This window comes from Rhinoraja longicauda, chromosome 29 (assembly GCF_053455715.1).
Source record: "Rhinoraja longicauda isolate Sanriku21f chromosome 29, sRhiLon1.1, whole genome shotgun sequence".
In the NCBI taxonomy this organism is placed as follows: domain Eukaryota; kingdom Metazoa; phylum Chordata; class Chondrichthyes; order Rajiformes; family Arhynchobatidae; genus Rhinoraja; species Rhinoraja longicauda.
The window spans coordinates 3,296,907-3,313,332 of record NC_135981.1 but is presented as its reverse complement, the minus strand read 5'-3'; the positions used below and the strand labels follow the sequence as shown (position 1 = coordinate 3,313,332).

The 16,426-nt window shown below is 40.0% G+C and overlaps 1 protein-coding gene across 8 annotated transcripts in view; it reads right to left on the bottom strand.

The window, feature by feature from the left end:
• arhgap23a (Rho GTPase activating protein 23a) overlaps positions 1–16,426 on the bottom strand; it is a 240,353-nt gene that overhangs the window by 15,757 nt on the left and 208,170 nt on the right. For 3 of the 8 annotated variants that reach the window (XM_078424707.1, XM_078424705.1, XM_078424706.1), the window contains 6 exons: positions 15,029–15,107; positions 13,672–13,745; positions 12,760–12,849; positions 10,646–10,771; positions 7,952–7,993; positions 6,704–6,809 (listed from right to left, as the gene is read on the bottom strand). In XM_078424707.1, coding sequence (XP_078280833.1) covers positions 6,704–6,809; positions 7,952–7,993; positions 10,646–10,771; positions 12,760–12,849; positions 13,672–13,745; positions 15,029–15,107 — 517 coding nt within the window. Of the gene's footprint in view, positions 1–2,139; positions 2,166–4,702; positions 4,806–6,703; positions 6,810–7,951; positions 7,994–10,645; positions 10,772–12,759; positions 12,850–13,671; positions 13,746–15,028; positions 15,108–16,426 lie in introns of all 8 variants that reach the window. The other 5 variants (XR_013549133.1, XR_013549134.1, XR_013549132.1 and 2 more) reach the window with 5 other exon arrangements.

Genomic DNA, 16,426 nt, shown 5'->3' with positions numbered 1-16,426 from the left:
TGAGTATAAGAATATTTTTCCCAACGTTGCATTCTTAACTTGTTCATTTATCACAATGCAAATATTGTTTTAAGGTTACAGGATTTAAGTTCAGACAATTAAATATTGTCCACATAAAGCAAAGCTGCTCTCAATTAAAATTGTTAATATTAGGACTCAACAGAGCAGGCAAGAAAGACGGAATTGGAGTGGACTATGAAACATGAAGAAATGATGGAATTAAGGCAGAGTGCAAACTATATTCTTAAAAATTGCTGAAATTCTGCAAATATTAAAACTCTGTGCATGCCTCTTTAAAGAGTTTGGTCCAAGTAATCAAACAATGAGTTACAGCTTCAATCGTCCTCCCTCTGCACAGTGAAATATTCTGCTCTAACGTCTTGCATTGACATCACATTAGCTAACTTGGACAAGAACAAGGTTACAGGAGGGTCAATGCCCTGGCACTATGCCTGATACTCAAACAAGTAAGTTCAGGTAGAAGTACATAAACAATGTCAGGTGTATTTTGCAATGAAAATGCTAAACTGTGATCATTTAATTGGACTGGCTACTATTGTGCATCTTGGCCATCCTCTCCTATGGCAGTAAAGATGGCAAGATATACAGCAACAACTGACCTAACACTGCCATATTTCCACTTGTGATGGCAGTTAAAGTCTACCACTTTAAGTCATATGTACAGAATAATATATTGCAAACCAATGTGCTGACAAAGCAACAGAATGCAATTGCCAATTACTCCCATATTGACATCTCCAGCTGCAATTTGGAACCTACAAGCTCTCCAAGTCTGCAACTTGTCCTTGATATATTAATGAATGAATTGCCCACTTATCGCCTTTGCCGAACAATGCGTAAATTTACTACTGGGCAGACAGATTACTTTTGTCAGAAATTCCCTATCAATAAAGTGATCTTAAATTTGGTTCTTAACAATGTTCCACAAAACTTGATTGATTGTGAAAAATAAAATACGAAGGAGAAAAAGCGAGATCCAATCCAAAGAACTACAATAGCCTTCTACAGAACTGAAGGATCAAAGGCGATCTATCAAAAATCCTCAAAGAGCAGAATCTCACTTGTCTTTACTTCCATTGATTCCGTGGACCAAACTGAAATTATTTATGAGGCCTGTTAGTTTTCCTGGAGTGAAAAATCACATCAGCCTGAGCCACAGTTCAGAAACAACGGGTTCCTGCAGGAGTGAACCTTGTGATATACAAGATTCTCCATACAGTTATCTGCACTAATTGTAATACACCATCTTGGTCTGATTTGATCCAAGGTGTAGGAATGAGCACTTTTTCAGGACCTCAATAATAAGTAATCCTCTAACTACGATACTATAGCTTACACTCTGCATGAGATGGTAACTGGAGCTGCAATCATAAGAAAGAGTGGATGTGATGTGGGTCTTGAAATAGAAGCTAGTACATCGTCAGCAGTTTACAAACTCTCAGAGCAACGAGAGGATTGTTCCAATTATTGAACTGGCCAAAATACTATTGAATGGCACAACCAAGATAGGAAATGTAAAGTTTTAAAATCACAACATGGTGAGTTGGGCAAGAGAAGGTTGAAAATGGAAAAGAGGCCGCGAGTTGCAATATTTAATTTTGTTCTGTTAAAACTGCAAATTAAATTTTACGAATGAACGTAAAATATATTAAAATGTATAAAAGGTTCTAGGTATTACATGGATAAGCCAAGTTTCATTTTTCTGTTAACTGTTTATTTCTGGATATACAGCTTATTAGACTCAGGGAAACATTTCCTTTTGAGGCAAATCCTAAACAGGCCAATGCGTAGAATATTCTGATAAATTACTGAGAGTGGCAGTGTATTCAAACTCAAGTTAATATATAACATAAAACAATATTTTAGTAGAACTTGGTAGAACCAGCCATTCAAAGGTCAATTCTGATGAAAAAAATACAAATGCAATTCTGCGTTTGCTTAAAATAAGGATTAGGTAGCTGCCAGTTCATGCTCTTTATTAATTTGTGTCTTTTTGCACTTCTGGGCGTGCAACCAATATTGTACATATTGCACAGACCCAAGTCTCATCCTCGCTCTCTTCATGATGAACAAATGTTTTGTTTTAACAGAGCATACAACAGAGGAGCTCGGTCATACCCAGTTTTATTTGTCCACGAGGTCTGCTTTAGGAACAAGAAACAGTAGAAAGATTTTAAGGAAACACCCAGCACAGAGAGGAAATTGGAAAAAAAACCTGCAAAAAAGATTCCTTCACTTCACTGCCCTTATCATCTGCCAGTAAATAATGAATTAAAAATAACTGAATTCCCATTTAGGGTTTGCCCACATGCGACCTGACATGGGGTAGGAAAATCTCCTGCTAATACGTTGTGAATTTGGTACAGGGATACTCCTGTTTGAAATACCTGCTGCTTTTCCCACATTCCCAAAGCAAGTGTTAGCTGTACATTTGAACCCTCACCATGGCAATTTAAACTTTCTCTATATTTGCAACATATATTTGTAATGTTGTTTCATCTTAAAATGACATATTTAGACTTAAATGGAACAGGTCATTCTAAAGGCTACAAGAATAGAGTGACATAAAGAAATATAAGAAAATAACTGCAGATGCTGGTACAAATCGAAGGTATTTATTCACAAAATGCTGGAGTAACTCAGCAGGTCAGGCAGCATCTCGGGAGAGAAGGAATGGGTGACGTTTCGGATCCAGACCCTTCTTCAGTTTGAAGAATACTCCAGCATTTTGTGAATAAATACCTTCGACATAAAGAAATATATTGTTCTTTGAAATTGTCAGGACAGGTTAGGGTTAAAAGTAGCTTCTAGGATCCCTGGGTTTATTAATAGTATTAGAGTACAACAGCAAGGAAGTCATGAAAAACCTTGCATAAAAGGTTGGTTTGGCTGCAAATAGTGGCATGTCCAATTTTGAGAGCTGCCCATTAGATAAAATGCAAAAGATTTGAAAATTTAACCAAAATGATGAAAGATATTAGTCACGTGGATAAACTGGAGAAGCAAGGGTTGTTCTCCATGGATATGGAGATGTGATTGAGATGAAGGTTACAGAGGAGATGAAGAGAAATTATTACCAGAGTGATGTCTGACTTTGCTACAGGGAAAGGCTGGATAGACTTGGATTGTTTTCGCTGGAACGCCAGAGGTTACTGGGAGACCTGATAGAACTGGATAAAATTACGAGTGGAATAGACAGGGTAGACAGTCAGAACCTATTTTGGCACAAATTTTAAAGGAGATGTGCAGAGCAAGGTTTTTCTACACAGAGATGGTATATTTCCGGAGCGGCTGCTGGGAGTGGTGGTGGAAACAGATATAACAGTGGCATTTAAGAAAATGTTGGACAGGCGCATGTATAAGCAGGGATTTGTGGGGGGGGGGGATGAATTATATTCAAGTAAACAAGCGTTGGTCTTCTTACAAAATGAATGATTGTTAAGAATTGGAATGCACAGCAGGAAGATCAGAGAAAACATACTTAATAGTAGCATTCAAAAAGAGCCGGGTTAGTATCTGAAAGGGAAGAATATGCAGGGACTGAGGAAGTGAGTAATTTAATTATTTTGATCTGGCATGGACTGAACAGGTGAAATGGCCTTCATCTGCACTGTAAACATTCTATGATAAACTGAAAATGGGAATACAATATTGCAGTGATTTAAACACAAAGTGCTGGAGTAAATCAGTGGGTCAGGCAGCATCAATGGAGGCAATGGACAGGCAACGTTTCAAGTCGGGAACCTTGTTCCAACTGACCCAGAGTTCCTCTGGCATTTTGAGTTTTGCTCAAGATTGCAGCATCTGTAGTGCCTTGTATCTCCAATGTGGTGGTCATGTTACTAGTGTTTCAGAGGCGTGGCCTCGAGTTCCAAAGAACTGCTAATGTTCATCGTGTAGCTTGAGAATATTAAAATAAGATCTGTAAAGCCAACATGAAACAGTCAGCATTGTTATAAAAGCCCAACTGGTCAAACGTGTTCTTTTGAGAGGGAAGCATGTTCCCCTTATCCAGTCCAATTCCACACCAACGTGGTGATTCTTAACCATGCTCTGCTGTGGCCCAGCAAGTCCCTTAGTTTCATCTAATGATGGACAATAAAGGCAGGCTTCATCACCTGCAGCCTCATACAGCCAATGAATAAAAAGTGTTTAAAAGCCTGTCTTGTCTTCTGCTATTAAGATCTCCCAAACAAAAGCTATCCAAGGCCACTTGCCTCATATCGGAATAGCATAAGCTGGACTCTACACTTGTCGAGCTTTAAGAAATTTATTTTGTTTAAATTCTTTGTGAATGCAAGTTGTTCAAAACTCCCACTGAATAAAACCCAATATTGCTGATGTTAGTGGAAAGGGACAATGTTCTTAAGGTTACTAGCCTGCTTACAGCTTTAGAACTATTGATTTGTTTGTTACTCAGAAGTTGAATTTTAAATATTGCCAGAGGTAATTTCTTGATCACGTTGTTAGCAAAACAGTTCCAATTTCAGCCACTGTCCAAAGTTGTTAATGTTTAAACCATTTGCATGCCAAGGTATTCCAATTAAGACAATCTTGCAGCTTGTCAGATCAGTGAAGGGTGTTCATAAATAAGGGTGACAATGAGCGTTATAGTGATAGGAAAGGTCGAGCAGTAAAAGATATTAGGGCAGCATATCTAATAAAAATCAAAAGAACACACACACAAAAGAAAGAAAGGTGCCTGTTTTCATGCAATTTTCAGATCATTGCATAACCCATCCCTGGACAGCCTGAATGTTCAGAGGTCATCGTACCCGAATCTGCTGCAAATGTAAATTATTGGTTTCAATTATTTTAAATGAACAAATGTTAAAAATCACACACTTTAATGTAAAATAATACAATACCTGCAACATTATTTCATGCAGTGATCAGTGTTTTCCAGAACTGTATTTTTCTTGTTGTCAACATTTAAGTGTATCATCAGTTACCTGAATCCTTCAACCAGGTAATAATACTGTGGCTGAAAACAACTAAAACCACAATTCTAATGGGTCTTCACTACATAAGAATGTTTCGCATGCTCATTTGGATTTTCTTTCTGCACAATTTTGGCTTGGGTATTGACTCATTTATTGACAACAAGTTAAAAACCTGAATTAAAATAATAGAGGAATGTGGATCTGGAATATTAAGCCTCTTTATAAGATCAGATTGCCCATTTGCTAGGTGCTTCATCTAAACCTCAATGCAGCACTCCACAGACTCTAAAGATTGGAAGGTCTAGCAGTAAAGGGCAGCCGCGGCTGGAATTTGAACCTGGCTGCTTCAGCCAGCACTGATAGTAGATTATAAATCACTCACGGAGACTTTCCAGGCTCTGCAAATTATTACATCTGGCAATACATTTAGTTGAGTTTATTGGCACGTGTACCAAGGTGGTGAAAGGCTTTTGTTGCATGCTAACCAGTCAGCAGAAAGACAATACACAATTACAATCAAGCCATCCAGTATACAGATGCATGATAAAGGGAATAACGTGCTTCACAAGTGAAATGGTGAGGCTCAAGCAGCAGGACCATAGTAATTTCATCAGTGAGACAAAACCCTAAGTGACTTTCAGCTGAACTTTGAACAATCAGTTGTAAACAGTAGGATAATTCTATGCAACCATGTAATCCATCACCACTAACATCTGAAATACTGCCCAAATCAGTTCCAAAAAGAAGACACTTCATCCGTGCCAGGTTTCTCCAGATAATTATGGTCATGCATCGGTAAATGAACTTCATCGATTGCTTAACCCGTTTCCCTATGATTTCAGGAGACATTTGGTTCGCACTTTGCTACATGAGTACAAAGGCAGCAAGTCTCACTACACATTGGGTGCAGACATTTGGAAAAAATCATGGCATGCCAAATCATTTAAAGCATTAGGTTTAAAATAAATAATAAACTCAGGCATGAATAAAAATAAATGCCTACAACGTGCCTGGTTGCGAACATTGTTTTGTGCGACCAAACACCAATGGAATTTCCTGCAGATGCTTGAGAATTTTGTAAATGATTCAGTGCTAATAAGGGAGAACCCATTCAAGAACTCAAGCCAATAGTTTACTAATAATTCATCAACAGGTTACTTTGACCTGACAATCTCAAATTCAACTCTATTACAATAATCAAAAACAGAAATAAAAGCAAAGAAGATGATGAAAAAAAACAGCAGGTGCTGGAAATCTAAAATTGAAACAAAAGATGCTGAGCAGGCAAATCAGTTGGCATCTGTGAATGAGAAACAGAGTTGATGTTTCAGCCCATATACCCTTTGACAGATCCATGAGAGAGAAACAACGTTGATTTTAAGATGCAAACAAGGTGGAGGAGGAATAAATGGGACAATGGGAATTAATCCGATGGGTCATTCAGTGTTACCATGGATATATGTCGTGGAGGTCATGCAGATCGAGAAGGATCTGACCCAAAATGTTTCTCTTTCCACAGATGCTGCCTGACCTATTGCTTCCTATGGTTCTTGTTTTTGTCTAAGTTTGTCTAAGTTAGAAAAACATAGTATGCATAGTATGCAACTAATAAAACTGGAACATCACCCATTCCTTCTCTCCCGAGATGCTGCCTGACCCGCTGAGTTACTCCAACAGTTTGAAATATTATCTCAATTTGGAAGAGCCAACATTATAAAGTATTGCGATGTTTTTGTTACCTGAGATGTCTCCTGGTGCTCCTCCAATTCTCCCAATGTTTAACAGGAGATGGTCTATGTTTGGTACTGGTTGTAACTCTGTATTACCTCCATGGTCAACTGGGGCCTACAACATCAAGATACATTTCAAAGCATATTTATTTAATCTCAATATTGTTTTTAAAAATTGTTTATCAGTTGCAAATAATCACACCACTTTTATAAAGGTGTTCCATTCAGATGTCTTTGGTTACTCCAAAAAGTTCATTATAGATTTCTCTATGAGAGCAATGATATTTTCCCCTCGGATTGACCAAGGGATTTACCTGAAGAGCAATTTTTCTATCACTAAAATATCCTTCACTATGAAACTGCTGAATAATTCCACCTTAAAAATTAAATTTAAGCATAAATGTTAGGTGACTATATGGGCCAAAACGTTATTTTTCCTGTCTACTTTTTGTTCCCGCTATTTCTATGCACGGACACATTTTGTGGCCCGGGGAGGTTAAATGTACGCCACGCCTCACTGCTCCAACACTACTGCAAGGCAAGAGGCCGACCAGTGACATTGTGGCCGGCAGGTCCTGTCCCTTGACCATTCAGCAGCTTGTTGCTATCAAAGGCCTCTACATTGTGTAGGGAAATTAAAAAGCAGATGTTGGTTTAAATCGAAGGTAGACACATAATGTTGGAGTAAGTCAGCTGGTCAGGCAGCATCTCGGGAGAGAAGGAATGGGTGACGTTTCAGGTCGAGACCCTTCCCGAGATGCTGCCTGACCCGCTGAGTTACTCCAGCATTTTGTGGCTGGGCTCTACATTGTGTTTGGCCAGCAAAATTTATCAGTTCAAAAGGATTTAAATCATTTAAAAAAACAAAACATAATCTTAAAAGCAGGGTGTAATAGAAATTGATTTAAAACATTATGACACGGGAACACTGTATTCAATTCTCCATCATCAGTACATGGTGGCTGCAATGGGTGCCATGTGCATAATGCATTGCAGACATTTGTCAGGGTAATCAAACCTCACACCACAAACCCACAACTTCTACCACCAAGGGGATCAAGGCCAATAGTTGCATCGAGATACCGCCGCCTGCATATTCCCTTCCGTATCATATACCACACCGATTTTGATATGGATCAGCATTCCTTCAATGTCTTCGAGTCTAAATCCTGTAACTCCCCTCTCCACCCCTTACTGTAGGAAAATTATTATTTTGATTTCATCTAAAGTCTTCAAGTTACATAGAATGCTACTTACTTTCCCATCCATGTCCCGGTCTTCATTGAAAAACCAGTCATACTAAAAAAAAGCAAATTGGTTTCAAAAGTTATCCTAATAATCTGCTAGCACTGGAGCACTTATATAATAGAGAAATAAAAGGGATTTGTGCACTGCATTGCTATCAATAACAGTTTGAAAGCACTAGAAATATAGAGAATCATTCTATTGTGATTTACAAGGATGAGGGATTACTAACAGGACACAGCGACATGCTGCCAACTACAAATCATCTCACCAATTTATGGTAAAGAGGAAACAGTCTTGCTAGCAAAAATAAAAAAACCCTACAGATACTGAAAATCTAAAATAAAAACAGAAGATGCTGGAAATACTCAGCAGGTCAGGCTACATCTTTGATCTGAAATATTAACTGTTTCTGGTCCCACAGATGCAGCCTGACCTTCTGAGAAATTCCATATTTTTCTAGTTTTCTATTAGAATAGTCTTATCTAATGCTTGGCCTTATTAGGTTCTGATACAAATTAGAAAGTTATCTCAGGCAGTTGGCCCATCTACAATTGTAGCCATAGTACTATAATCTTGAATAATACAAATTATATCAATAACTACAATACTGGAGGGTTGGTGCTAAATAGTAATGCACTGGCTCGATATTGGTAATTAAAAAATGCTGAGAATTTATACAGATGCAGGACACAATACAGTAAATTAGTTCAATTCAAAAAAATGTTGCAGCTCATTAATTACTGTATCAAAATGAAGAATCAATGTTTCAAAGGAACCTAAAATTACACAAATTCTATTAGATATTAATAGCATTCAGCACATCAAAACTTGCTCTTTGAATCATTGAATTTATACGCAAGTCAAAAAAAAGCAGATGGTGGAAATCTGAAACAAAAATGGAAAATGCTAGGAATTGTGGACCCCAAATATGGATGGTTTGTAGTGGGTCTGGGCGCGGTAGGAATCAGGCAAGACGCCAGGTAAGTATTAACAGTAATTTAATCCAGCAACAGAACATCCACACTCTCTTCAGTCTCAAGCATGAGTTATCTCTCCAGCCCCTTCCGGCAAACCTCGTAGTGCTAGTCCCTTCCCCAGCCCTGTCCAACCCGTGCCGATGAACCAGGGAGTGGCCTAATCCCCGGGCACCGCCACAGGACCCCCCCCCTCCCAAGAACCGGAGGCACGAAACGGACAGGGGGACGTATGAGACGACCAGCCCGTGTGCGCACCACGGCGGTCGCAGGAACCAGAACCACACCGCCAGGCGAAGAAGGCCGCGGGGACGCTGGGGGTAAGGGCCGGGACGCAGGACGACCCTGAGGGCGAGGCCGTGTCAGTAGGACCGGCTGGCTAACGCCTACGTGCGCCGGCTTCAGCCGCGCAATGGAGACCGTCTCAGGACGACCCCCCATGTCCAAAACGAAAGTGGCAGAGCCACGCTCGAGCACCTTGAATGGTCCTTCATACGGACGCTGAAGGGGCGTCCGGTGTGCATCCCGGCGCAGGAAAACAAACGGACAGTCCTGCAGGGCGGAAGGGACATGCGACTGAACCGAACCGTGGCGAGGCGTCGGCACCGGTGCCAGCTTGCCCACCGTCTCCCGAAGGCGTTGCAGGGCGGCCGATGGTTGTTCCACCTGACCCTGGGCTGATGGAATAAACTCACCGGGCACCGTCAGCGGGGCCCCGTACACCAACTCAGCCGAGGAGGTGGACAAGTTCTCTTTGGGCGCAGTGTGGACGCCCAGTAAAACCCAAGGCAATGTGTCGACCCAGTCCGGGTCAATGAGCCGAGCCTTCAGGGCAGCCTTGAGCTGGCGGTGAAAGTGCTCCACCACGCCGTTCGCCTGCAGATGGTACGCTGTGGTGCGGTGTAGGTTAACCCCCAGTAGGTGAGCCATGGACGACCACAGTTCGGAGGTGAACTGTGGCCCCCGGTCGGACGTAATGTCGAGCGGCACTCCACATCTGCCGCTACTTGTGCAGGTTTCTCTTTCCACAGGTGCTGCTCACTTGCTGAGCTTGTCCTTTATAAGTAGGTTACAAATGTTTTCTCATTTACGTATCTTGACCACAGAATTCTCCTAAGCCTAAGCAGATGCTCCGTGATTCTGTTAGTTTCTTTCCTATCTCTGTACTCTTTCACCAATCTAATCCTGTGCTTGGTTAGCTTTTGAGTTTACAACAGCATAAGAACAAGAGCACTAGGAGCAGGAGTTAAGGCACTTGGCCCTCAAGCCTGCTCCGTCATTCATCAAAATTATCACTGATCTTCCACCTCAGCTCTATTTTACTGCACTGTCCTGATATTACTTGTCTGCCCGATGATTTATCTCCAGCTATTTATGTATGGCATGAGCGACTGAACCACCACCCTCTGAGTGAATACATTTCTCCTCATCTCAGTACTGATCTCTGGCCTATCACTCATTCAAAGTTTTGTCTCCCTGTATCTGGATTTGTTAGCCAGGGGAAACAATCCACCTGCAATTTTCAACTGCATAACCTCTCTTTCTATTAAAGTCTGGAGAATTGGAGCTGTGCCAATCTCACTACATATGGCAAACCTGCCATTCCAGGAGCCATAACTACCTTCCAATCTCCAGGAGCCATTTCAGAAACTGTAGCATTTTGGAATGATTTGATTCTTCTCAATAAATCATTCAGTTATTCAGTCATAAGAAAAAGTTTGAAACGTACATGTTGTATTAAGGTTTCAATGATTTTGTACCGATCTTGCATGTGTGTCACCATGTCGATCATTTTGTCCTCTGATGTTCTCACAAGTGTTGGGCCAAACACCAGTGCCAGATTCCGTGGTTCCATCTAAGCGGGAGAAAACAAAAGGCAATGTCAGACTGGAAAACAAATTCATATTCAGAGGAATTGTCGGTGATGAGTAAATTAATTGGTAAAGTTAATAATAGATCATTTTACTCCTACCATCGGGAAGAAGGTATAGAATCTGAAAACAGTGAGCACTAGGTTCAAGAATAGCTTCTGTACAACAACTCAGGCTCTTGAACACTAACCTCAACTGTGAACTATCTTTGGTTGTATTAAGGACTTTGGGTTTTTTTCTGCATCAGGATTGGCGTTATTCATTTATTGAATTTTTATTGATTATATATTAACTGCCGCAAATGAGAATTCCATTGTTCTATTGTCGGTAAATATGACAATTAAACACTCTTGATTCTTGAAAAACATTCATTACAAAAAGTTCCCCAAAATCCATGCACGGTAGCTTTACTGGACACAGATGACCCTCAAAATGAAAAGGCAGAGGAAAAGACTATTCAGTTCATCTTGCTTATGTTAGCTCTTTGAAGTGTTACACAATTAGTTTCACTCCTCGATACTTTCTACATAGCCATAGAATAGTTTCCGTTTCCCACTCCAAGTTAGTCCAAATTCTCCCACAATGCCATAATGAGAGTACTATGCTGGGTCAAACCATGCACGTCAGGCCAGGAAAGTGCAAGGAGAATTTATATTTGCTCAAATTTCTGGAGGGGTGTTAAACATCCTGGAAATTATTGCTGCTGTGTTCCATTGCAGGAAAGAAAAGATGTTCAATTGCAAAATGGAGCTGCTGTCTACAGCGCCAGAGACCCGGGTTCTAACCTGACCTCGGGTGCTATCTGTGTGGAGCTTGCACGTTTTTTCTTTGGGTTTTCTCCATTTGCTCCGGTTTCCTACCACATCCCAGAAACGAGCAGGTTTGTAGGTTAATTGTCCCCAGTGTGTAGGGGGTGGATGCGAATGTGGGATAAATAGTGTGATCGGGTGATCAAGGGTCGACATGGACTCGATAGGCCAAAGGGCCTGTTTCCATGGTGTGTCTTTCAAGTTAAATCAATCCAAAACACTGACAGAATGAAATGTCAGTGTTTCCATTTAGGAACTTGGTTTGAAGAATTCAGCTCTATTTCCGCTCTGTGTCCAGCTCTGTGTCCTCATACACAGTTCTGTGTCCGCATACACTCAGTTTAAACTCTGGAAGTCTCAAGGATATTTACCCCACATATTGACCCAAGTAGACTTGGGTTGATAATAAACTGCATGTCCCATCCAATGCACAGAATTCAAAATACTTTGCATTATTTATCTTTGTTTCAAAAATTCTGCCCATTCCAAACTTTATGTCCTCTATTTTCATTCTATTTTCAGCATTGCAACCTGTAAGTTTAGGTTTATTATTGCCACGTGTACAAAGGTACAGTGAGAAGCTTTGTTTCGATTGCTATCCAATTAGATCGGATTATACTATATATAAATACAATCAGGTCAAACTCAAGTACATTAGATGGAGCAAACGACATGATACAAAGTGCAGAATATAGTTCTCAGCATTGTAATGCAGCAGTTCCATGGACAAAGTCCAATGTCTGCAATGGAGGTAAAGTTGAATGTACCCTAGCTTATGGAAGGGCTGTTCATCAGCCAAATAAAGAGGGGAAGAAGCTGTTCTTGAATCTGGTGATGCACACTTTCAAGCTTCTGCATCTTTTGCCTGTCGGGAGCAGGGAAAAGAAGGAATGACCGGGGTGGAAAAAGGCCATCATAGGTTCAAAAGCAGAATATGGAACTCTCAGTCCAAAAATCTAACTTTCCTATTTCTTCTTTATCTTTTTCAAAGCATCTTCTAATACACATTTTTAACAACATTGTTTTTTATTTAACTGCTTTGCAGTGCAAGATGCATTTATATTGGATTTAATAATTTTATGTGGGAAAAACTGCAGAGAGAGAGACATTTATTTTTAGTCATCAACATAGAATTAAAATGATAGGTTGAAAGTGTAGAGCACCTTGTTGGTTTCAGAGTGATCTGCTACTGTCTTCAGATGACCCGTGAGAAACTTCAGGGTTTCAAAATAATATTCTGGTAAATTCCAAAGCTGAAATAATGCAGGATATATTAGCACAGAATTGAACATTCATGTTCATTTGCTATAATTTCCATTGTTACAGAAATTACATTTAAATATTAAACAGCACAGTTTCAGCCTAATCTTTTATATAGGCATAACCTGACAGAAGGCTTTTGTGAATGATAATTTTTCAGATGAAAAGAAACGAGGAGATTATTGTATTTTTGAACATACTTTAATCCCTTGGATGTAGTAAGCACAATTTCAAAGTTATAGATGATAGAAACCTGTAAATGTGTTTAATGTTATAAATAGTGAGGACAAATGTAATACAAATCAGAAGGACATAGACTGGTGAAATTAGGAAGACCCATGGCAGAAGGCAAGTATTCCCAAAGTTTGAAGTGGCAGAAGCAGAATTAGGGTTAAATTAAATGTTGCAATGTTAAAGAGGTGCAAGAAAAGTGAGAACAGGGAGTTCATGTGAATTTTGATAGATTGATGGGTTAAAAAAAAATTAGGATACTAGTTTCACAGAAACAGAGTGACGGGAAAACTTTATAAATCACTGGAAATTTAGGGCTTTGAAAATAAGTCAATACTGTAAGAGATTCATTAAAATTATTCCAGAAATAAGTTTTGTAGAAAGAACAGAAAGTGGGATCTTCTCCTTGAGGCAAAAAAAGTTGAGGATGGATTTAAAGAAGCCCGAGGAAGCAAGCTTTTCTTTTAAATTCATTTTCAATGGACATTGATAATATCAATTTGTCATGAAATGAGAAAGCAAAAGTGATTATTTGAAGTTAGAATATATTCAGGGTATTAGATATATTATCTAGTACAATTTACCAGTTTCTTAAATGTTTGAAGTCTTTCCGCTGCATCTTCCAGTCTGTTAGCTTCGATGAAATCATTGTATTTATCTGTAAGGCACAGAAGACAATAATATACATGTTAGCCTGTGGTAGACGTTAGCCAGCCTTATTGAAACAGAGATTCTAAAGTTGAAATCTCAGGTCAATATCAAATAAAATGTCAAGGTTGGAAACAGGGTAGTTTGCCTGAATAAAGAGCTGGGTTGTGTCCAAAATGAATAGTTGCGGAACAAATTTTGTAACGGGGACCAAAGGTGATAGCTTTATGTTTGCGAAAGTCTAATTAAAGAACTAATTGTTAAGCAAAGTATTTGATTACACAGAAACTTTGAAGAGGTGAAAAGAGTTGGTTGTGATCTAGAATACAGTGTCATCAATTTTAGTGGAATTTGACTAGGTTTTGAATGTCACTGACAAGCAGCTTATAAATGGGAAATACGTGGGGGGAAGGAAGGAATTCTTCCCCCCAGGAAGGAAGGAGATACGTGGGGAGAAGGAAGGAATTCCTGAAGGTTTCAAGGAATCCAGAGACAATAATGAGCGGAGAAGAGAAACTGAAGCAGGAAATTATTTAAATACTTGGGCACCTCCTGTTTTATCCATGGAAGAGTTTGCAGTTCCCACAAAAACCTGTGTACCCATAGCTTTATATGGGGTTTGCCATGTCTAATGAGGCTGACATCAGTCATTGCAAAACCTATATAAACCTAAGTGGAAGCAAGACATCATCAAACTATACGAATATCAAAAAGATGGGAAAGGGAAGTTAGATATATTTCCTGAGTCAGTATCAGCAAAAAAACATTAATTAGTAATTCATCAAATGCTATTTCATCGAAGTCTGCATCAGCAGTTCTGAATCACCTTTGTATATGAGGCACTTTGACACTGCATGAATGTGAAAAGCCACCAATGAGTTTAGAGATTTGTCAACTTTTAGCTTTAAGGGAAAAGGGACAAACTTTGAAGGGGATGTGTGGGACGTTTTTTTTTTAATACACAGAGGGTGATGAATGCCTGGATTGTGCTGCCAAGGATGGTGGTGGATGCAGATGTGATAATGGCATTTAAGACACTTTTGGATAAGCACACGTATATGCAGGAAATGTAGGGATATGCAGTGAGATAAAAGTTTATCTTGCCATTATGCTTTGCACAGACATTGTGGACCGAAGGGCCATTTTCGATGATCATTTTAGAAACGCTTCTAAATGGGAGTTTATGACTTTTCACAATTGATTTAATCTAATGATACACAGTAAATGTCATCAAATTACACGTGATTCACTTTTTCACACTGCATCAATTGATAATTAAGATATTTTACTCACCATCTGTGAAGAGAGGCTGAGGAAGCTTTCGGAAAAATAGTTTAAGCAAACTGCTGATCACATTCAGGTCCTGCCATTTCTGCGAAGACAGCATGATCTAATATAAATAGCCATCATAGAGAACACCATGTCAATACAGACCCCTACAGTTAACCATTGTTTGATGAACCATGAACTCTGTATCAGAGACTTGGGGCAAAGGATGAAAGATGTCTTTGAGGCACTGGATCAAAGTCAAAGTCTCTTATAAGCCATTGATGAATAAGGACAAAGATGTTATTCTCGTTGACTAAAAACTGTTGCTGGATCACTATTACTGTTTGAGTGTGTGTGTATATTCAGCATGTGTGTGTATATATATATATTCAGTGTATATATATATATTCTGTAAGTGTATGTATATAAACATAGCACAAAAAGTAAGGAAATTTGTGTTTGGTAGATTATTTCTTTGTTGTAACAATGCTTCTTGGCAATAAATCTTATACCGTTGGAAAGCCTGTTTATTTCCCTTTTAAATGGTGCCACATTTGTAAGGAACATGCATTTGTCGGATGAGCAGCAGAGCTGAGTATATGGGTTGCGCCCATGAAAAATTTGCCAAATCTTCTCTGCCAATGCCAAACAGCTTATTCTGCTGTTGCTATTGACTCTTGTTTTGAGCTTCTGGTACCCCCAGGTGCTGACAATCAGGTGCCTGATTGGCACCTGATTGGCAGCATCTGTGAGCATGGGCCCTGCTACAGTGGTCAGTAGGTGTCTGCTCCAAGAATCGGCATGCCACGTTTGACTGATCTGGATAGGGCCCGTGCGATAGGGCAACTTCAAGCTGGTTGCAGGCATGCATAAAAGAGGTGTGGGGTGGCATCGCCCTCACTGGAAAAACGAGGCTTGTCATCATTGGAGGCAATCTCAATGCAGAGAGATATCGAGATGAGATTCTGCAACCAGTGGCAATCCCATATCTCCACAGTCTGGGACCGAACTCGATCCTCCAAGATGACAATGCTCGCCCCCACAGAGCAGGGTTTCTCAGAGACTACCTCCAGAATTTGGGAGTGGAGAGGATGGAATGGCCTGCCAGCAGTCCTGACCTCAACCCCATTGAACACTTGTGGGATCAGCTTGGGCGTGCTGTTCGTGCCAGAGTGACCAACACAACCACGTTGGCTGACTTGCGACAAATGCTGGTTGAAGAATGGGATGCCATCCCACAACAGTGTGTGACCAGGCTGGTGACCAGCATGAGGAGGAGGTGCCAGGCTGTTGTGGCTGTGTATGGTTCTTCCACACGCTACTGAGGCTCCTGTTTATTAAATGAATAAATTGTTAAATTGCCAATATGTCTTGTTTCTTCAGACTTCAATCATCCAATCCACCAAACAACACCGAACAAGA